The sequence below is a fragment of the Berghia stephanieae genome, chromosome 8 (assembly GCF_034508935.2).
Source record: "Berghia stephanieae isolate SIO BIC M18660-M18661 chromosome 8, UCSD_Bste_1.3, whole genome shotgun sequence".
Classification (NCBI taxonomy): domain Eukaryota; kingdom Metazoa; phylum Mollusca; class Gastropoda; order Nudibranchia; family Aeolidiidae; genus Berghia; species Berghia stephanieae.
The window spans coordinates 29,221,877-29,244,676 of NC_088367.1; the positions used below are offsets into that span (position 1 = coordinate 29,221,877).

Here is a 22,800-nt window from a genome sequence, read left to right on the forward strand (position 1 = left end):
TATTTATCATCATCATCATGATCACCATGATCATGATCATCATCATCATCATCATGATCATCATCATCATCTTCTTCTTCTTCTTCTTCTTCATCTTCTTAAACACATAATCTCATAATACATGTCTTTCCAAATCTTTCAAGGTCTTGCCAATCTTTTACTTCCATTCACTAACATACTTTTTTCTCACTTTACTATACAAACTTTATTTCATATATCGATCGTTTCATATCACCATCATGATGGTGGCTTGTAAACAAAGAGAGTGCATACAAATTACACGCTTCAATGTCCACCCACTTTTCAAAAATTCTCTCAAGTTCTAGATTTTTAACAAGTTTGGGTCCACTTCTCTTAATCGAAATTTCCAGTAAAAGTTCTTGCAAATATAGAACAAAAATGTGATGTAAAAAATTTCCATTTTCATTGGAAACGTAAAACCAACTCTTCCGGAGGACTGGTTGCATCTTTTTGTTTCAGCGTCTTATTGTCTAGTCTAAATAATAGAAGCTGTATTCGTCAACAATAAAGATCATCCATCCTTGCTCATTTACGTCCAGTGATCTTAATACTATGTCTATAACATCCTGCTACTAAAACATGCCACCTAACGATTTAATATGTAACCTATTTATTATTAGCCCTCCCAAGGACTAGTTACGTACACACTTCCATGGAATTCGAAACAGGTAGAATATCGACGGTCCGATTATCAAACCTCTGAAGTACCGTTTTCGTGAATCCGTTGAACAAAGCCCTGATGTCGACATCAAAGCTTCGTGTCCGGGGTTTTCATGACGATCAATCCTCCGATATCGCTTCCGAGGTTTGATCAACGGGTTTTATTGAGATAAAGGAGAGCTGGTACTTATTCGCGATCCTCTGATCTAAATACTTTTCTTAATACTTTGTATTGCATGGCTTGAGTTTGTCAATGTCATTATTATTATTATTATTATTATTATTATTATTATTATTATTTATTATTATTATTATTATTATTATTATTATTATTATTATTATTATTATTATTATTATTATTATTATTATTATTATTATTATTATTATTATTACTATTATTATTATTATTATTATTATTATTATTATTATTATTATTATTATTATTATTATTATTATTATTATTATTATTATTATTATTATTATTATTATTATTTTTATTATTATTAATAATAATTTTTTGGGGGGTTAAAATTTCAATCTTTGTTTTCAAATATGCAACATGAGCTATAAACACAATCCATATTTCATTATATTTAACAAAAATACATTTCTAATCGGAACTAAGTAAGTTACAATTCAAGTACAATGAACTTGATAGGGTTCCATTCAGTGTTGCAAATTGTAAATCCAAGGGCATCTTTTGGCAAAATTGGTTTTATCTTCTGGAGATGGTTGTATTTCTCTGAGGAGATCTTCGTCTGACCGGTGTAAACCTGCATGGGTGATCATTAGAAGCTACTCTCACATCACTCATTGATCTGGGAAGCAGATTCCAGTTGTCCGAATGGTCCAGTTTAAAGAGAATATTTCCATCTGGTTTACAACGAAGTGCTCTTAGGTCAGTAACAGTTGGGGCTCCTAAAATCTTTCCTGGCCTGCTTGTGGTTAAGGGTGCTCCTTCATCAAATGACACGAAGAAGTTGTATGTCAAGTAATGTACTGTACCTTGTATGGAGTGCTGTGTTCTTTCGTGTATTATAGTCAGATGGAGTGAAAATGCCAACTTTCTTTCAATTGTTGCATGTATTGAGTCGCATACCATCTGAATATGTCCTTTCTCTAAATACTTCTTTTTTCAACTGTGACGCCTTGCTTCCATACAAATAAGCTCAACATTCTTGACATCATGTTTCTATACGATGGAGATTATTATTTTGGTGTAAGTACCAGCTGTTAAATTTGCGCATAAGTAGTTGTAGAGATAACTCGTTGGCGGTCAGACCTGCCTCATCAATTTGGTCATGTAGTAAACAGCAGAGGCTTGGATCGATGGAGATAATAAATCAGCCTGTAGATCTATATAAGATTAATAAAGACTCTGTTCCTCGTTCAGATTTATCCTTTTCTTTTTGCCACAACCATTAGAAGCGGCTGTCGTCCATTATTCACGATGAGAATTCCATGGCATTTCATCGACATTCACCTTCGTGTTTGACGCATTCATCGCATTTGTCTTTTCTTGGCTCTCTTGAAAAACATATGCTGTCTGTCTTCCTGTGTTACTTTGATACACCAGGTTCCTCTTTCCTTGCAACGACATCTTTCTTTCAATAGCTTCGTTTCCTTTTCAACATACTATGATGAATCATATTTTCTTCTAACATATGGTCCGGTGTGTATTGTCTGTTTGGCATTAATTTTGTTACATGCAATTAGCCGAACAGTTACGTTCACTATTTGGTCATCTGTTGTATCCAAGTGGTTCGTGTTTGAAATGTCCTGTAGTGTATCCACAACTTCTCTATCGTTAGGTCTATTTCAAGTGTGTTCAATAGAATATAGATGGTGTCATGTATGAGGAAAGTTGAAATCAATTCTAAGTCGTCTTGGATTGGTTGATCTGAAATTGTAATTTTGATAATATAAAGCCTTTGATATGATTATTATGATCAGCTGCTATATGTAACAACATATTTATTTTTGGATGCCTGTATTCATTTCTGTTGCTATTCTTTCTGTACTTTTAATGAATACGCAAATACCTAATATCAAGCCTTTAAAACTAGTTACCAGGATGAAAAAGGAAATGTGCAGTTACGATTAGTATAGCTATAAAGCATAAAACAAGACAAAACAAAGCGAAACAAAAAAGAAAACAAAAGGATAAACCTGTAAAAATGATAAGTCTTCATAATCTATTATTCGTGGAAATATATTGGCCAACAATTGATCAATAATTTTCTATGAAAAGCTTGACCAAATGGTGTTCGTGTATTGTGATGAGGCAGGTTTGCCGAGGTCGATTATTCTGGTCAGCCTGTGTTTGTATTTTGGAGTCTGCTCTATAAACAAGAAAAAAGTATTCCATCCAATAAATTTATTATCTTATCTAATTGTTTCATAAAATAATCATAATATTATACCAAATATAAGGTTATGCAATAAGAAAATTTAATTTAATACAAATTTGATTAACATTCATATATAACACCATATTTTGATCGCTTGAAAGAGGATAGCGCAGTACTTCTCCATCTACCTTGAACTCTGGACTAACATCAGAGGTTTGATCATCTTGAGACTAAAGAGTAAGAGGGCGCGTTTATCTCTGAAGTTGACATCAGAGGTTAGATCAGCAAATTGACAAAAACGCTACTTCAGAGATTAGATCAACGGGCCATCAATATATAGTATGTGCTTGGCTAAGAAGCTCACAACATTGCCATCCGGAACTTTAACGGACTAACACACAAAACTCTGTTTAACCATGAATTATTATAGTCTTGATCATACAGTTAAGTGAGATACTCATAAACATGGATGGCAAAAAACATAACAAAGACCCCCGACTAACGTCAACTTCATTCTATCTATAGAATGTGTGACGTCACGACTTCTCTGCCTTATTGGGAGAAAAAAAATGTGTAGTGAAGTTTTTGGGTTCCTCCGTAAGAACCTCTTCAATAACTCTCTTGATTTCTTCCCCTAGCAATACATAAAACTTTACTTGCTTTAATTTCATTTCGAGTCTCTCTCTCTCTCTCTCTCTCTCTCTCTCTCTCTCTCTCTCTCTCTCTATCTACTTATCTCTCTCTCTCTCTCTCTCTCTCTCTTTCTCTCTCTCTCTCTCTTTCTTTCTAGGCAAATGGGAAACTTTATTAGATGACTGTATTCTGTTTTAAATAGCGACCAATATTACATAGTATAGAACACTCCGATTACAGGTTATCGTCAATTCTTTTCGGTGAAATTATAGTTCAAGTTTTTAAAAAAAGTGTTAAGCACACCTTAAAGATTAAATGTTGTCGCAAGCATCATCCGTTTGATTATAGTGATAACTAACACGTAGTATTGCAGGAATACGAAACTATAATTGTAGGGCATAATACTCGTATATTGAGCGTATGTATTCCTTTTTTGATTTGCAATAATAAGGTCATCCTAAAATATTATTAAAAAAAAAAACAGATCCAAGGAAGTTAATATCATCAGATGTTAAACATGTGACCTGTCATTTCAAATTTACGTGACGAACAAAATAAACGTTTGATTCTAATTTACTATATTGTGTTAAAGTTAAACCATATTTTTTAATAAGAGACTGTTGGTTTATCATCTGAGCGTGCCTGTTAGCTACAATTGGATTCACTAGTCTGATATCACGTTTGACCAGCAACGAGCAGCTTGGTTCTAAACAAAGAAAATCGGTAATTTTTTTTCTTCATGTCGACTAGAACTTTTTCACATGTCATGTGATCGGAATGTATAAAAGTCAAAACATGATCAGATTTATAATGTTTTTCTCCTTTGGATAAACTTTTATGCTCGTCGGAGAAGTATTTCATAAGGACGTCCGCCATTGTTCCGATAGTTTAGAACTGGGTTACTAAGTTACTATGCGTCATTACGAGGGAAGAGACGTCACGACTGTTGACGCCTATTGGCCTATTGCGTAGAAGGCATTGACCTCTCGAAATCCTTGCTTGTTGTTGATTGGACACAGGGCTAAAGAAAAACGATCCCGATTAATCTCGGATACAAATCTGTTTCACGTCACGGTTGCGTAAATAAACAGTTCCTCCTACTACAAACATGGACACGGCGAGAAAACCTTATTTACATGATCCTGATTTAGAATTTAGACGTTGAATATTCCATATTTTTTGTGACAATAACCTAAATCAACAACAGAAATAGGCGAACAGGACGCTGACCGTTCGATTTAAAGTCGAAACAAATTGACAACTAATTGGATTTTTAAAACTGCAAATGAACTAGAATAACTATATGTTTTTAGAGAAAATGTTTTAGGGTTTATGTTCTTCAAAACAACGAATGGAGTTTGCATCAAACGTCGTAAATATTACATCACGTGATCTACTGTTTTAGAACATCGGTCATTCTTTTGGTCACGATAGCAAACCATGAAGTAACAATGTTTGACGTGAAGCCAATTATACATTTAGACTAGTTTTAGATTTTTAACAAGTTTGGGTTCAGTTCTCTTGATCGAAATTTCCAGTAAAAGTTCTTGCAAATATGGAACAAAAATATGATGTAAAAAATTTCCATTTTCATTGGAAACGTAAAACAAACTCTTCCGGAGGACTGGTTGCATCTTTTTGTTTCAGCGTAATGGCGTCTTATTGTCTAGTCTAAATAATAGACGCTGTATTCGTCAACAATAAAGATCATCCATCCTTGCTCATTTACGTCCAGTGATCTTAATAATATGTCTATACATGTCAAAATCAGGAAATGGTTCGTATTCTTCGGCAACGGTGACAAGTTTTATGAAACTCCAGAAAGGTCGTAAACTATACCCAAAAATTGAGTAAAGAGTCTTTTCCAAGGAATCAACTATACGCCGAGCGAGGCTCGAACCCAGGAGGGCTAGGATTAATTTAGTGAACCAGGAGCATCGGGAGGTCAATTAACAGTAAGCTCCCTTTCTTTTTTTTTACCAAGGTATTCCTACTGATGCTATGCGTTTAGGTAAAATACTCTCAACTTCCGCCAGTCAAATTTAGATGATAACACATAAAACTTTGTGTTACACTATTTAGTGAGAACATTTTGACAAAACAGGCTGTTATGTCTAAAGAAAAAGATATCAAATAGCTGAGTGACGTTAACTTTGTTCCTTCTTTTTTTTTTTTTTTACTGAAAATGAATATTATACGAGACACAGCTTCAAAGAAAAAAAATAGATATACAATAAAAAAAAACAAAAACAAAAAAACAAAAACAAAACAAAACAAAACAAACCCCCAAAAAACAAACCTTTACTAAAAATACGGTTTAGAGGTCTTGATGAATGACATGAACCTCTCATTCGGACCGGTAGGAGCCTGATTGGGATTCCACTGTAGCGGCTCAAAGTTGGGTCTTAGGAAGAGGTTCCTTATTCACATTCTCTCACTGCACTCGGATGTAAATGAGTATCTAGCCGGTAACGGTGTTGCGACTGTAAAATAAAAATGTAATAACGCTTCACAGACATTTTCCCTCGTTTTTTAAACTGTTAAGTGTCACTGTTGACTGGGGAACCTTTATAATAAATCGCGTTGAGCACGTGAAGCGGCTATTCACTAACTCATTCACTCACTCATTCACTCACTCACTGCTATTACCGGATGATCGTTGAGGAGACGTGTGGGATGCAGACTTCACAACTTTACACCACTCTTTCCGGTCGTTGGCCTTTTCCAGAAGCTCGCCCAAGTCCGGTCCCGTCCATTTCATGATGTTGTCCTGCCATAATTTCTTTTGTCTTCTTGACCAATCCATAGAAGGGATGGGGTTGGGGAGCGAATTTTGGGCATTTTCTAATTTAGGCGAGGCGAGATGGCATTATTAAATGGTTTTCTTTCAATCAAGTATACGACTAGAATTTGATGAATTTACGTCGGCACATTTCGTGAGCTGAAATTTGATAGAAAGCGCGGGGGGGGGGGGGGGGGGGGGGGGGGGGGGGGGGGGGGGGGTGGTTGGGGGGGGGTGGTTGGGGGAGCATCTATTTAATACAGTCGAGTACGTTAATACAAAAAAGTGAAGTGATTAGAAAAGTGCCAGAAGATAATAACTAAGCAAAGTTTGAACATTTACATAGCGCATTTCACGGTTTAACTATGCTCAATGCGCTTCACAGTGTTTCATATTATATTACCCCATTAGGCCATATGGAACCATATTTCCTTTTCAGATAGTATTTCGTGTCCAGCTTGAGCAATGGTTATTCTTTACAACTTTCATAAGCAAAGCGGCGTGTTTACGAAATATCCAATGATTTGACAGTTACAAACCATGTGACTGATGGCTCCGTTTGACGAAAATCTCAATATAGAATACTCCCATTACCTTTCTGGACTAAATTTGAACTTTATCTTTGAACTCGATTGAGTTTATAAATGAAAATCAAACTCACTAGTTCTGGCCCCAATGTCAATCACATCATCACGCAAAATTTTGTGTAATCTTAATAATTTATAATATATTTAAAAGAATAGAATTCATCAAAAGCAATAACATTAAAAGCAATAACAATTAATTGAGCTTAATTGAGCTTATATAAGGCGCAATATCCACTAAATGTGCTCAAAGCGCTTTACAAGGGGCCCTGACTAACAGCAACATTTAACATGTATGACGTCACATGAGCTAAGTGACGCCAACCTCGTTCATTCTATAATATTATATCTTTTTAGTAAAAACAAGTCATTTTATAAAGTTAAAGTCTTGGTGTTATAATGTTAAATTTGAAATGAAATTGCATTTTATGTAGGTTGCATATCTTTCACTCTAAATCTATGATTCACCTGAATGGTAGGATATAGTATCAATGACAAGATGTCGAGAACTTTCGGAAAGATCTTGTCGTAATTTATTCTTAGTTTACGAGAATCGTGTCGACGCCCACAGAGGCGGCTTAGTTTGCCTCCGCCGCCGCAACCGGCCCGCGACTTTGACAACAACCAAAGAGAAAGAGAGAGAGAAAGAGAGAGAGAGAGAGAGAGGAGGTGGGCCATGCCACCGCTGTTGATCGCTATAAAATCGAAGAAATTTCATTGAGATGCTAGATACCAAGAAATAATTACAGTAAAACATTTGTGTGGCAGGGTGCTGCTTTGCGATAAAAGCATTTTATAACGGTAGCTTTTTTAAATGAAATTTGAGACTGGATAAACTGAAATTTGAATCGACTTATATATTATTAGAGACACGCAGTCTCTTAAATAAAGATTAATTAGCATATTCTAATGGGAACTTTAGAGGTAAGATCTTGTGAGAATAACCATGATTTGGAACTTTGTGTAAAGTAAAACTTTGTTTCTAACTTATAATCATTTAAAACCCACACTTGTTTCGCTCTAAAACTAGTCTTCCTCCTCCTGTTCTCCTCAATCCTCTCTCTCTCTCTCTCTCTCTCTCTCTCTCTCTCTCTCTTTCTCTCTTTGTCTCTCTCTCTCTTTCTTCCTTCTGTCTCTCTCCCCTTTTTTCTTTACATCTTTATCATACATATTATGAGGCCAAAAGCCTCAACACTGTTCTGTGCTAATTTGAAAAAAAAAACAAAACACATTTTTACGATTTTATTTTTTGCCAGAAAACTTGTCCTTCGTCACTTCAGACATTGATCGACTAAAATTACTCTAAATCTCTTGTCAAAAACTTTTAAGTCCGAGGTTCAGAGTTTTTGACAAGATAAAGATCAGTTTAACTCTCTCCTTACCAGATATTTTCAGGATTTCCCTCAAAACTTAACACGCAACTAACACAAAAATATATTTTTTATCATCACTCAAACACAATAGCAGTAAGTTCTAACGATAAATGTTTCTTTATCAAAACATGCTCTACAACACACTGTTCATTTTCTTTAAATTTTATGCTGTACAAGAGAAATTTGAATCAGAAAAATGTTGGTTGTATCGTAACGGATGTGACGATTTTTCCATAGTTGGTAAGGAGAGGGTTAACCTGATCGATATCCGGAGGACGAGTCGTAGAGCCAAAAGTTTTAGAAATGTGTAGCTTTTTTTTCCGAGTATCTACATCAGTATGATTGAATACCGGTGAATGTGATTTTATACTGAAAATAGAATTCAAAATCAAACTGATAAGAACGACATTTTGGTTTTTAACAGTTTAATAGAATGGCTGCCATTATCCTCATTAAAGCATACTAATTCAACTAAGAAAATACCAGTCAGATCATACTTCCCAATTAAGCAGATGGATTTAACTAATAGACTGAGAGTTATACTCTTAAAAAGCAAATTTAATCAAGTTATAAAATGAAGGTTGTACTTTTTAATATAGCATGTTAATTCCACTAAATATATGATAGTTATACTCCTCAATAAAGCAAATAAATTCAATTAAAATAAACGGGCCAGTTATACTCCTCAATTAATGCATAGTATTAATTCAACTAAAAAAATAATTAAACTCCTCAATACAAGCATATTACAGTTCAACTAATAAAATCCCAGTTATACTCCTCAACTAAAGTCTATTAATTCAATGATTAAAATGAGGAACAGTATACTCCTCAATTAAGAAACTAATTCAATTAATGAAATCACCCAAGCATATTAATTCGACTATCATTATTTTATATTCTTCATGAAAAAAACTCATCAGCTCTACTTTAAACAAATCTGTTTTTCAATAAATTAGAGAGTAAAATAAAGTGAGTAGATGTGACTCATATATATATAAGGGAACAACACAAAACAAACAACGTTTCGGCCCTTGGACTTCGTCAGGAGACAAAGAACATAAACACAAATAAAATCAACAAATTAGACTGAGCGGATTTGAGATCTTGTGATATGACACTCGCTTTCGGATCGGAAGGTCCTGTGTTCGAGCCTCGCTCGGCGCATAATTGAGTCTTTGGATAAGGCTCTTTACTCACATTCTCTCACCGAACTATGTTGTAAAATGAGTACCTGACCGTTAACAGCGTTGTCCCTGTCGGAAAAAAAATTGTAAGATCGCCAAACAGGCGTCATGTCTCGTTCTACATGTTACCATGTCTATTGTTTTCAATAGGACGTATAAAATCAACCCAAATTTCACGTGAAAGACAATAAAACCAAATTTAGGGTCAAAATCATGCTTTAATTGAGAACATAACTGTCTTTTCTTCATATTGAATTAATATGCTTTTAATTGAGGAGTATAACCGTCATTTTCATGGTTGAATTTATATGCTTTGGTTGAGGAGTATAACAATCATGTTCTTAGATTGCTTTGCTTTAATTCAGGAGTATAAGTGTCATTTTCTTAAATTAACACGCTTTATAGAGGAGTAATAATAATAATAATAATAATAATAATAATAATGATGATGATGATGATGATGATTATATAATAATAATAATAATAATAATAATAATAATAATAATAACAATAATAATGATAAAAATAATAATAATAATGATGATAATAATAATAATAATAATAATAATAATAATAATAATAATAATAATAATAATAATAATAATAATAATAATGATGATAATAATAATAAATATTGGACTCTTATTTTGCTCATGTCAAGTATATCTGTTGGCTGAGGACCTCTTGTAAATAGCTTTGAAGACGTGTAGAAGATAAAGTTCTATTTAAATCCCCAAGCAAAAACAAAACAAACTATTAAAACAGTTTTAAATGAATTACTCAGTTATGAAGAAAATTATTCGATGCGTATATTGTAGTTTACATATTTTGTTGTATATCTTTTTATGTTCCTGCTTAAAAAATGATTTCGAAAGGTTTTGCTACTACTAAAGTCCTTTGTCTAGCACTGTTTCATATACACATGTGCTGTCTCAGTATGAGAAAAAATCAAGTAATATACAACAATTGAAATAACAGCTTAAAATAACAACAATCCAGCATTATAAACACGGAATGTTTCTGGCTCAAAATACTGTTCTAACGACCACTCTCACCCTCTCAAGTTTGTTATTGGCTGAAGAACAGTTATGAATCCAAAACCTTACGTGTTTAGAATTCTGTTCTTGTGTATGCTTTTTATATTCATGCGAGTAAATTACTTATTATAGCCTGCAGAGTCTAGCAAATTAGAACGTTTATTTGTAATTTAAAACAGATCTATCTACAAAAAATCAAACAAACAAACAAGCAACCAAAAACAAACTAATGGGGGGACGCGTGGCTCCAGCGGTACGGTCTTTGCTTCTTACCCCAAAGGTACCGAGTTCGATTACCCGTAGCTGCGCTGTGTGGCCTTGAGCAAGTCACCTCGCCCTAGCTCAATTTGCGGCGCGGCGCGGCACTGCGGCTAACGCCTGGGTTATTCCAGTCTTCCCTTGGAATAGACCCTAAAGACAAATTTCCCCTATGGGATGAATAAATGGAATTTTATTTTATTAATTTATAACAATCATGAAGATATTCGGTTCTATTGACATGTCAAGATTGAAAGGTTCATTACTTAAACTTTCTGAGATTGAAAGAAAAGTTTGCTTTATGGGCATGTGTGCGTATGTGTGTTTGCGGCGGGGGGGGGGGGGGGGGGGGGGGGGAGTGTTGATACAACCAAGTCCTGTGCCTTCTTTTTTAACGTAGCCGGTTTTGGAAAAGTATGCACTGAATGCCCCCTTATCTAATTCATTATCTCCCTAGTCGCTGAGTTATTGCCCGTCGTATCAGTTGAGACAAGATGATCGTTCAATGATCAAGGGGGGACAACAACATGTGACCACAGCCTCAAACTGAAACTGGTACTATCTAGTGGGAGTTAAAAAAAAAGAGTAACAGCATAATAGCATTTACTTATGACGTCAAAGTGATAGAATTTCGTACATTGTATAGATGGAATGAAGTTGACGTCACTCAGGTCGTTGTTATTGGGTTTTTTTTTTTGCCATCCGCATTTATTAGTAATTCTCACTGTATTTTCCAGACTTTAACAGTTCATGATTACCCATAGTATTGTGTGTTGGTCCGTTATACTTCGGGATGGCAATGTTGCCAAGTGCATACTATCTATAAGACAAAGACTCATTTGTCTCATAGTTACATGAATCTACGTGTAAATATATGCAGGTCTTACATCCGAACCAACGTATAGACGTAGTTTAACATTGTGTAATGGACAATATTTTGCGTCATTTTTTTTTTTTTTTTTGGAGATTTCCATTTCAACAATGAGTCCATAAGGAATTGGGTTATCAGACCTGCAAATAAATGCACGTCGACATGAATCGACAACCCTAAGGCTATGGAAAGTGAATATCACCTTGAATGAAAGAAAGTATTTAACACTCAGAAACGTTCAAAATAAAATAAATAAAATTTCCTTTATTCATCCCATGGGGGGGGGGGGGGGGGGGGGATGTGTCTCTAGGGTCTAGAGCGAGGTGACTTGCTCAAGGCCACATAGCGCAGCGCGGGTGATCAAACTCGGTATTTTCGGTTACGAAGCAAAGACCCTACCGCTGAGCCACGCACGCTGCCTCGACTTCTTAAAAACAAACAAACAAACAAACAGAAAAGGATATAAGCAACATATTATTTGCTTCTATCAAACAGCTGAAGATGTTTTCTTTTGTTTTAAGTGAAAGTTACATCGTCTAAAATCGACACGCACAAATGGATTAAAACATAAAGAAGTCCCTCGGAGTCATAAGGCCAATGGATTCGGAGTTTATTCAGATTAAACGGACCATAGCAAATGCTTGCCGCCCTTTGGATAGGACGCTAGTCTATTGCAAAGTACTTTCCGCCAAAACAAACAGACCCCAGATACTCATTCACTGATGCTTAACTGAACTAACGCCCCCCCCCCCTCCACAAATGTGGTTATTGATATTTATATTAGTTCAGTTCGGAGAACTTGTTTAACGTCTATTGTTTGACATCTATTGATCTATAACTATATGAAGTTTTCTTATCTTTTTCAGGTTATAAAAAACACAATGGCATCTCAAGCACAGGTCTTCACTCTTAAGATATTTCTTTTATTTTTTACTCATCAAGTCATCTTAGGAAACAAAAACATTGGTTTAGATGAAAAACGACAGATAGACCCTTTTGCATTTTCAAGTGGAATAGGAAAAAGACGCGTGGACCCTTTCAGTTTTTCTGCAGGTATTGGAAAACGAGGAATGGACCCTTTTAGTTTCTCAGCTGGGGTCGGCAAGAGAGGAATGGACCCGTATAGTTTTGCTGCAGGAGTCGGCAAAAGAGGAATGGACCCTTTTAGTTTTTCTGCAGGTGTCGGTAAAAGAGGAATGGATCCGTATAGCTTTGCTGCAGGGGTTGGCAAGAGAGGATTGGACCCATATTCATTCGCAAGTGGAATAGGAAAGAGAGGAATGGATCCGTTTAGTTTTGGCGCAGGCGTTGGCAAACGAGGAATGGACCCATATAGTTTTGCTGCAGGCGTTGGCAAAAGAGGAATGGACCCTTTTAGTTTCTCTGCAGGGGTCGGTAAAAGAGGAATGGACCCTTTTAGTTTTTCTGCAGGGGTCGGTAAAAGAGGAATGGACCCGTACAGTTTTGCTGCCGGGGTTGGCAAAAGAGGAGGAATGGACCCTTTTAGTTTCGCCGCAGGTGTTGGCAAACGAGGAATGGACCCTTATAGTTTCGCTGCAGGTGTTGGCAAAAGAGGTATGGATCCTTTCAGTTTTGGTGCGGGTGTTGGTAAAAGAGGACTCGATCCATATTCATTCGCAAGCGGAATAGGCAAAAGAGGGATGGATCCATTTTCCTTTGCTAGCGGAATAGGAAAACGAGATGCCGATTCATTTTCATCAGATGAAAGTACATCAGAACATACACGATCTTCAAGAAAGCGACGGAGTGTTTTTGGCAAACGTGGAAGTAAAGAGGTATGTCTTTAATTTTTTTTACTCACCTTTTTCAAAACTCTTTTTTTATAACTGAATTCAAAACATAATGACGTCCAGGTAACGTACAATTTATTGGCGTGTTGTTATGGAGAATATATATATATATATATTCATTCGAGATCCCAAGTCCCGGACTTATCTTCACATGTTACGAAGAGCCTTGGTCTCAAATTATTTGTTAAGATTGGAAATTGCTTTGAAAAGGTGTGTCGCTTATATCATTTTAGAAAAAAAAATCGTTTTCACCAAGTTAAGGACAAATATTTACCTATCAGTCAATGATTTTTGACACCATTATATTTATCTTCCGCAAGCAAAAATATAAATTTGTTAATAATGGTGTATATTTTACAATCTTACTATTACAAGTTGTTAGGTAACAATTATTTCGATTGTTTGGATAACTGGCGGCTTTTAAGATAATATGAAACGCGAAGTCCCAGCTTTAAGAGTTTTTGCCAAGATAAGGGTCATTTAAATCGATCGATATTTGAAAGACGAGTTTTCTGGCCAAATTTTTAAATATGGGTTGTTTCCAGAGTATTGAGGTTAAATCCGTTTACAAAAGCATGCGAAGTAAAGATAAATAAATTGTATCTGCTAATTCCTTTTGGAGACGTTATGCCACATTTTAAAGCCTGTTTGTTTTCCCTGCCTAAAACACAATCTTTTCTGGTAAAGAAAAAGTTGTTGTCGATGAAATACAACATGTTGCAGGGGCGCCGTTTCGATAATGATTGAATAAAAAACGATATGTATTGAAATGTAAGGCACAATTTATTAAACAAGGACCGATACTGTGGACGTTTCGGGTATCCCCTTTATGAACAAAACACGATGAATGATATACTAAGGAATAATGAAAGATGTGCGAATGGCGTAGTTAAGATGAATAAACACATACAATGAACCTTAATCAACTTAACTACGCCATTGACACATCTCTCATTCCTCCTTAGTGTTTCATACATCGTGTTTTGTTGACATCCGAAGTTATTTTGTAATGAACAATATTTTGATTGGGGCCCCGGGGATCGAACCTCAGACCTCTTAATAACCGGTCCTGTTTCATACACACTTTTCCAGATCTTTATCGTGTACTCATTAAATCATTACAGTATCTTTATAGATTAAAAAAAAACCAGTGAATAATACAATACAAATTACAATACAAATGTCTCTATTGAAAACTGTAAGGGACCTTGGCATCATGAGGCTACTGCTATATCTATAACTATCTGATCAATCAAGACTCCAGAAAACTCTGGATTTAAACGATTATACAATTTTGTGATTGCCATTCCTTTTGAAAAGCTGAACATTAGGATGGGGTTTACAATTCTAGTCGTTGATACAATAATGAGATTGTAATAGCTCTGAAGAATTTAGTAATTCAGTGCTATTCAAATGGATGTCGTGGTATGCATGTGAACAAGGGTATCAATATAATGGGTGTCATTACAAAACAGAATTTACCCAACTTAACAAATTATTATTCAGAAACCCGAATCAGTTCGCTTTTGTGAGCATTTCGAATTGGTTGGTTGTTATTTTAAAGTGTCTGTTGCTGGAAGAAATTGTCTTGTAGAATAAACATTTATCAAAAATGATAGTTCAATTTTTCTGAAAATATGTCTTAAAATGAAAATGATAATATTTGTTTAATATTTTATTATGCAAAGATAATTTCCTGGGGGATTAAATATTCCGTGGCTTTAATTGTTGAAAATGATACATAATATTTGACTTAATTGAAGATGCTATTTGAAGAATGTTTGTAAAATAATAGGTTTCTATGCAATTCGGATATTATCTCATCAAATCTATTAGATAGTCCATAATATCTTAAATACCCGAATAATTCTTGTAAATGAATCCATGGTTTTCTGTGGATAGAACCAATTTAACATGACTCATGTCTTTCTTATTGTTTTTTTTCCATCCATTTTGGTGAGTATTTCTCAATAAACTGTATTAACTAGACTATAAACGGTGAAGGTTACACGTTGTTTTGTGTGTTGGTCAGTTATATTTCCGGATGGCAATGTTGTGAGTTTTTTAACCAAACGCACAGCATCAATACAATCCAGATATTATCTCAGCATATGTCTTAAATAGTCTATATAATAATATGAGCTGATGGCGTAGTTCTTAATCGCTCGCCTTTTAATGGGAGCGATCTACATTAATGTTTTCGTCCACCTAGTCATCGATCACATGATTTTTTGTTGTACAACGATTGGACATTTCTCAATAAATGTAAACACGCTGCTTTGTTTATGAAAGTTGTAAACATACCCATGAGTCATGTTCAGTAAAATGACCAATTGTGACGTCGCAAATTTTCAAACAATGAGCACTTTTCACTATGTGGGTCATTTTGAGCACACTTTGCAATGTGACCAATGACCCCGAGCACATGGAAATGTAATACAGATTAGACGGTTTCAAAATATAGATAGTATTCGCTTGGCTAAGAAGCTCACAACATTGCCATCCGGAAGTATAACGGACCAACACACAATACTATGTATAACCTTGAACGTTTGTAGTCTGGTTAATACAGTTTAGTGAGAATTACTCATAAACGCGTATGGCAACAAACGATAACAAAGACCTGAGTGACGTCATCTTCATTCTATTTATAAACACCCTTCTCAGTCCGGTATGACAACGCGGTGACCTTGACACTTGAAATTTGATTTGAATTGTTAAATTATAATTCGATTTGACTCAAATTCATCCTTTCATTTAATTCATTTGTCGTGTCTTAAACATGACAACAAGCAATATTGAATTTATAATTTCATAAACATTGTGTCATTAATCAGGGGGTATCGATAGCTCAGTTGTTAAAGCATCCGCTTCATACACAAAGGGATCAACTCCGGCACCGTGGTCCGTGTCCTTAAAAAAACTGGATCTTTTTTATATAGCGCCATATCCACTAAACGTGCTAAGAGCGCTTTACAATGCTCCCTAATCAATAGCATGGCGCAACATGTAGAACGAAACATGACGCTTGTTATGCGATATTACAATTTTTTCGACAGAGAAAACGCTGTTAACGGCCGAGTACTCATTTTACACCTGAGTACGATGGTTGAATGTGAGTAAAGAGCCTTTTCCAGGGACTCAACTATGCGCCGAGCGAGCCTTGAACCTTCTTCTTCTTCTTCTTCTTCTTCTTCTTCTTCTTCTTCTTCTTCTTCTTCTTCTTCTTCTTCTTTTTCTTCTTCTTTTTGATCAGCGAAAGATACACACCTTTACAGAGTTTTGCTTTCTTTTTTTTTTTCATTTTCACTTGATATAGCACTGGAAAGATTCAGGCTGTAGATCACATACGCTGTACGGATTCCAAAATAAACAAAACAAAAACAGAACAGAACAGAAACGTGTTGAAAAGCTTGTGAAACGAAAAACGAAAACTTTGAACATGTCTTTAACACAAAAAGATATAAAGCTCAATTTTCATTGGTTTATCACTGATTGAGAGATATGAAATGTTTCTTCTCTTTCATCTTATCTCCTTGTTTGCTTTCTTACTACTTCTTCTTCTTCTTCTTCTTCTTCTTCTTCTTCTTCTTCTTCTTCTTCTTCTTCTTCTTCTTCCTCTTCTTATTCTGCTCTTTTCATCCTTCTCCTCTTCCTCCTCCTCCTCCTCCTCCTCCTCCTCCTCCTCATCATCATCATCTTCTTTTTCTTATTGACTTCTTCTTCTTCTTCTTCTTCTTCTTCTTCTTCTTCTTCTTCTTCTTCTTCTTCTTCTTCTTCTTCTTCTTCTTCTTTCTCTTTCTCTTCTTCCTCTTCTTCTTTTTCTCCTCCTCATGTTTCTTCTCCACCCTCTCCTCCTCCTCCTCCTCCTCCTCCTCCTCCTCCTCCTCCTCCTCCTTTTCTTCTTCTTCCTCTTCTTTTTCTTCCTTTTCTCCTCCTTTTTTTTCTTCTCCACCCTTTCCTCCTCCTCCTCCTCCTCCTCCTCCTCCTCCTCCTCCTCCTCCTGCTCCTCCTCCTGCTCCTCCTCCTACTCCTCATCTTCCCCCTCATCCTCATCCTCCTCCTCCTCTTCCTCATCCTCCTCCTCCTCCTCCTCCTCCTCATCCTTCTCTTCTTCCCCCTCCTCCTCGCCTTACTTATGCCCCCAGCCAGTGAGATGGAACCGAAATCTCATTCCATAATGTCATAAAACTCTCCTTGTATGTGTCCTGTTTCTAATAACATCTTACAATATCGCCACTGCCCATAGACAGGTACTCGCATATGGATGGAATGCAACTTACTCGTAAACTTATCAAATATCCGACATCATTATTACAAAACAGACTCAATCTACCAAACACTGTGTATTGCTATATTATGGGAAGGACATACTTTAATATACTTTAATATGACGCTCGTCTCAAAACCGTATTATGTCGGGATAATTAAAATGCTGAATATTTAATTTATAGCCAGACATTTAAACTTGGGTTGAGTTTGTATGTTTTATTGAGGAGAATGAATATCATATTTAGTGTGCTAAATACCAATAATTCTGAATTTTGAATAGTTTAGCTCTAATTTGACTTTTTAGCATCTGGTTCAACCCGACATAATATACCGTTTTGAAACGATGGGTCACAATATTTAATAATAAATGGCATTTATATAGCGCTTTACCCCGTTGTCATATTTAATATAAAACAACAATACCGTATTCATAAAATCTATTCTAAGCAATATGAATAACGATAATCGCCTTTACCATGGGCAGTCGGCTTGAGGATCTGCTATGACAAACCCTATTTCATATAATTTATTTGACTTAAAGCTTGATTTTCTTCATCTCGGTCATTCGTCATAAAACCAGATTGACTCAGTGGACTAGAAATTAGGCGGAAAAAATATGTCATTTCGGTTTCATTTCCAATCAAGAAGACAATAATATCAAGCAATATAAAGACTTGCAGAAATAAATTACCTTAAATCAATTCCAAACATATTCTTTTAAAAAAGATAGGGTGTGTGTGTGGGTGGTGGGGCGTGGGGGTGGGGTGGGGTGGGGGGTGGGGGTGTAACATGTTTCTGTACATCCAATGCTTAATTTTTTAAAAGCAGCACAGAATTACTTCAAATCTAAAAATTATAAAACTATCTTTACGGATTGATACCCGAGTAACTTGCAAACCTTTTTCAAAATTATAGTTAATTCTATTACCTGTTGACATATTCTAATGATTACTTAGAAAATCTGCTCGGGCATGCTTACTGATCGGCCAATCGACGTCGGGGATAACCATCTGACTGCCCTGATGCCAGATTTATTTGAACACACCTTGCTTAAGACTTTATTACAATACCGATTTTGATGTTTGATGGCTCAAAAGATTAGTCTCGATCTATGTTGTTTATCACAATACAATAATATAGTGATTAAAATAAATGAATGAATGCCTGTTCGTAATAGCCTTTCTCTCTCCACAAATACTGCGGTTTGCCCACTAGTCCCAATAAAAAGAATCAAATAACAGAGCAGAGACGCTGGTACAATAATAATAATAATAATAATAATAATAATAATAATAATAATAATAATAATAATAATAATAATAATAATAATAATAATAATAAAAACGAGCTGTTTTTTGGGTGTCAGATCTATTCCATTTGTGGCTAATCGTCTCAACCCTGTGTTATGTCGTGGTGGAAGAGACTTGGATTAAAACAAATATAAAGTTAAAATGCTCAGAGATTATACTTCTCACCTCCTTGAGAACTTCCTATAGGGAATGAGATTAGCGGAAGAGTAGCGTCCCTTGATTGGACGTCACCCATAGTCTGTGACGTCACCGGCGGAAAAGTTATTAGAGAGAAGAGAACGTCATGTTGGTTGTGCGCATGCGACTCTCGTCCAATCAAGGGACGCTACTCTTCCGCTAATCTCATTCCCTATTCTATCTTCTGTATAAAATTACGGTGATGAAATCTTGTGGTATGACCGGAAGGTCCAGGGTTCGAGTCCGGCTCTGAGCGACGCATTGTTGAGTCGCTTTACTCAAGTATTCAGGTGTAAAAAGAGTACCCGTCCCTTAACAGCGTTGCTTCTGTTAGGAAAACAACAACAAAGTTAACAGATGTCATGTCTGGTCTTACATGTTAATTGTCGCTTTGTTAAGCAGTTTGAGTATGTTTAGTGGATGGTGCGCTATATAAATGTGACCCTCCGTCTCAAAACGGTTTTATGTCGGAATGATTCAGACACCAGAAAGTGAATTTAGAGATAGAATGATATGAAATTGGACTTTAGAAGTTTTTGCAAAGCAAAAAATAGTATTTATACTCCAGCATGACGTAGAGAAGTTAAACCCAAGTTTGATATTTGTGGCTATGAATTCAATTTCCCCAACCAGTGCATCCCGACATAATACCGCTTTGACACGGAGGGTCACAAATGTTCAATCAAATGCTCAAATGAAACAAACAAAAAATGTGGTTTCAAGTCTTATACTTGTGGCTATATATTCAAAGTTCACCATGCTGACCTCCCAACATAATACTGCTTTAGGGAGATGGGGCATATTTAAATAGGGGAAGGAAATCGTGACGTCACTACTTCTACTCTTTCGGTTCCAAATTCCCTGGAAGAGTATAGGTACCCAGCCCTTCGGAGAACTAATAATGAATAGATTACATAATATTGAATTATAAAGTGGCATAACTATTTTAGTATCTGGATGTATAGGCAGATTCTTATGGTTATGGGACGGGAAGGAGCGGGTATGGATAATATTTATTGACGACCAGCATTGAAAAAAAATTGAGCTTTTATATAGCGCAATATCCACTAAGCGTGCTCAAAGCTCTTTACAAGGGGTCCCTGGTCAACAGCAACGTTTAACATGTAGGACGGGACATGACGCCTGTGAGGCGATATTATAATTTTTCGGACAAAGACAACGCTGTTAACGGCCAGGTACTCATCTTACACCTGAGTACGGTGAGAGAATGTGAGTTAAGAGCCTTTTCCAAGGACTCAACTATGCGCCGAGCGCGAGGCTTGAACCCAGGACCTTCCGATCTGAAAGCGAGTGTCATACTACTAGACCACATAGCCGCACATATCATAATATATTTAACTAGAAAATAGGATGCCATCAATCTTCTTAACCCAGAAGATCAATTACACAAGGTATGTATCCAGTGCTCTGGAAGAATGGTTTTACACTTTCAATGAGATTGGAACCCGTTTTTTGACATCACACTTCCCTAATATTATTCGTTATTTAACACAGTCAATCTAATGGAGACCAAAAAATTCTCCCAAAGAATTTCAAAATAACAAAATCGCTATCTTTTTTGTGTTGAGGTGTCATTAAAACGATCTTTGTTGTAACATAAATGCTGGTATTAGAAAAAAGAAAAGAAAAAAGAATAGAGCAATTTAAGCAATTTCCTTGTATTGGTTTGGTCGTGTTATTATTTCTACTAACGATTATTGTGTGAGTTATAATAATTACGAATCGTATCCATGAAACTCGAGCATAGATTTTTATCACAAGATAGTTGACGAATATCATTTTACATATTAAATGTCGTCGTTTGCCAGGTCCCCTTTGTTAAGCGGTTTGAACTTATTATATTCAAAGTTCACCATCCGAACCTCCCAACATAATACTTACTGTTTTACTGACGATACCATAGATTTACACCTAAAGATTTTTGACGAACATCATGATACCTTCTCAAATAGATTTATATAACACGATAATTGACGAATCTAATGTTACATGCTCAATAGATTTAACATATGTAACAATATTTTGACGCTTTTCACTTTACGAAGGTTATGACAATGCAATAAATTGCTTTATTCCACCCCTTTCATTGGAAAACCCTATCATTTATTAGTAAATACGTAATCGGCGAATAATGCTTTGAAGACGTTGAATACAATAATATTCAACGATTGCAGAAGATTTTCGCACATTTTATTGGTGTGAAATAAGGTGTAAAAGACAGCTGATTGGCACTTAAAAATAATCCAGCGTTTTTAGATTTTGGGCAAATTGTCATTCAAGTAGAAGGAGAAAGATACAAATTATGTTGAACAGAAGTACTACTGACATACCATTTTGTTACAAAATATCTAATAATCTTAGTTGGAGGGAGGGAATAAACGTATTCTTTCATTCCTTTGTATTTATTAAGCTCGTTATATTTTTATCGTGCAATAACACATACTCGCAAGCTCGTTGTGTTTTTGGGTACGATAAAAATAACTCGTTTAATAAATACAAAGAGATGAAAGGATCGCATATTATCCCTTACTGTTGTGGCTGTGGCATAATGCACAATTGTACAGTTTATATATAGATAGAACTAAGTTGACGTCACTCAGGTCATTGTTATTGTTTTTTGCAATCCAGTTTTATGAGTAATTTTCACTAAACTGTATTAAACAAGACTATAAACGTTCAAGGCTACACACAGTTTTATGTGTTGTTTCGTCATATTTCCGGATGACAATCTTGTGCTTTTCTAAGCCAAGGGCACGGCATCTATCTATCTATCTATCTATCTATCTATCTATCTATCTATCTATCTATCTATCTATCTATCTATCTATCTATCTATCTATCTATCTATCTATCTATCTATCTATATATATATATATATATATATATATATATATATATATATATATATATGAGCCAAGGTCAAAAGGTGCCAATTTTTTTTCTCAAAATAAAAGTGACATAGTAGTCCATTTATGTTTCTATATATGTAGCAAAAACCCTGCACTTCATGAATCAAAGGCCCTTTAGATAACATTACGGTCAAACGCAGCAAAATAACGTCAACAATGCCTATAGGTTGCTGGTGTCACATGTGATCGGTGACACCAAAATGAGACAAAAAGCGCAATAACTAAATGATTTTTGTTAAGTATCAAACTTTATTTAGTAAGTTATAAACAAAAAGACACAATCAACAACAATCATAGTACAATAATATTACCAACTATTGGAGAAAAGGTTGCTTTTTGGTGTCATCGGTCACAAGCAACATAGAATGCAAATATATTATTTCATAAAAATGATTGTACATTAACAACAACAACAATATTGCATATGCTTATTACCAGCAATGTTCAGAAACTTTTGGAATAAAATGTTGGGAAATAATGTGACCAAAGCATATCGACGGTCCGATGATCAAACCTCTGAAGTAGCGTTTTCGTGAATCCGTT

At 35.4% G+C, this 22,800-nt stretch overlaps 1 protein-coding gene across 1 annotated transcript in view; it reads left to right on the forward strand.

The window, feature by feature from the left end:
- Positions 1 to 7,670: 7,670 nt before the first annotated feature.
- Positions 7,671 to 22,800, forward strand: part of LOC144978478 (uncharacterized) — a 19,680-nt gene continuing 4,550 nt past the window's right edge. Inside the window, exons 1-2 of the mRNA XM_078924622.1 lie at positions 7,671 to 7,955; positions 12,624 to 13,553. Coding sequence (XP_078780748.1) covers positions 7,941 to 7,955; positions 12,624 to 13,553 — 945 coding nt within the window. The 5' untranslated portion in view covers positions 7,671 to 7,940. The remainder of the gene's footprint in view (positions 7,956 to 12,623; positions 13,554 to 22,800) is intronic.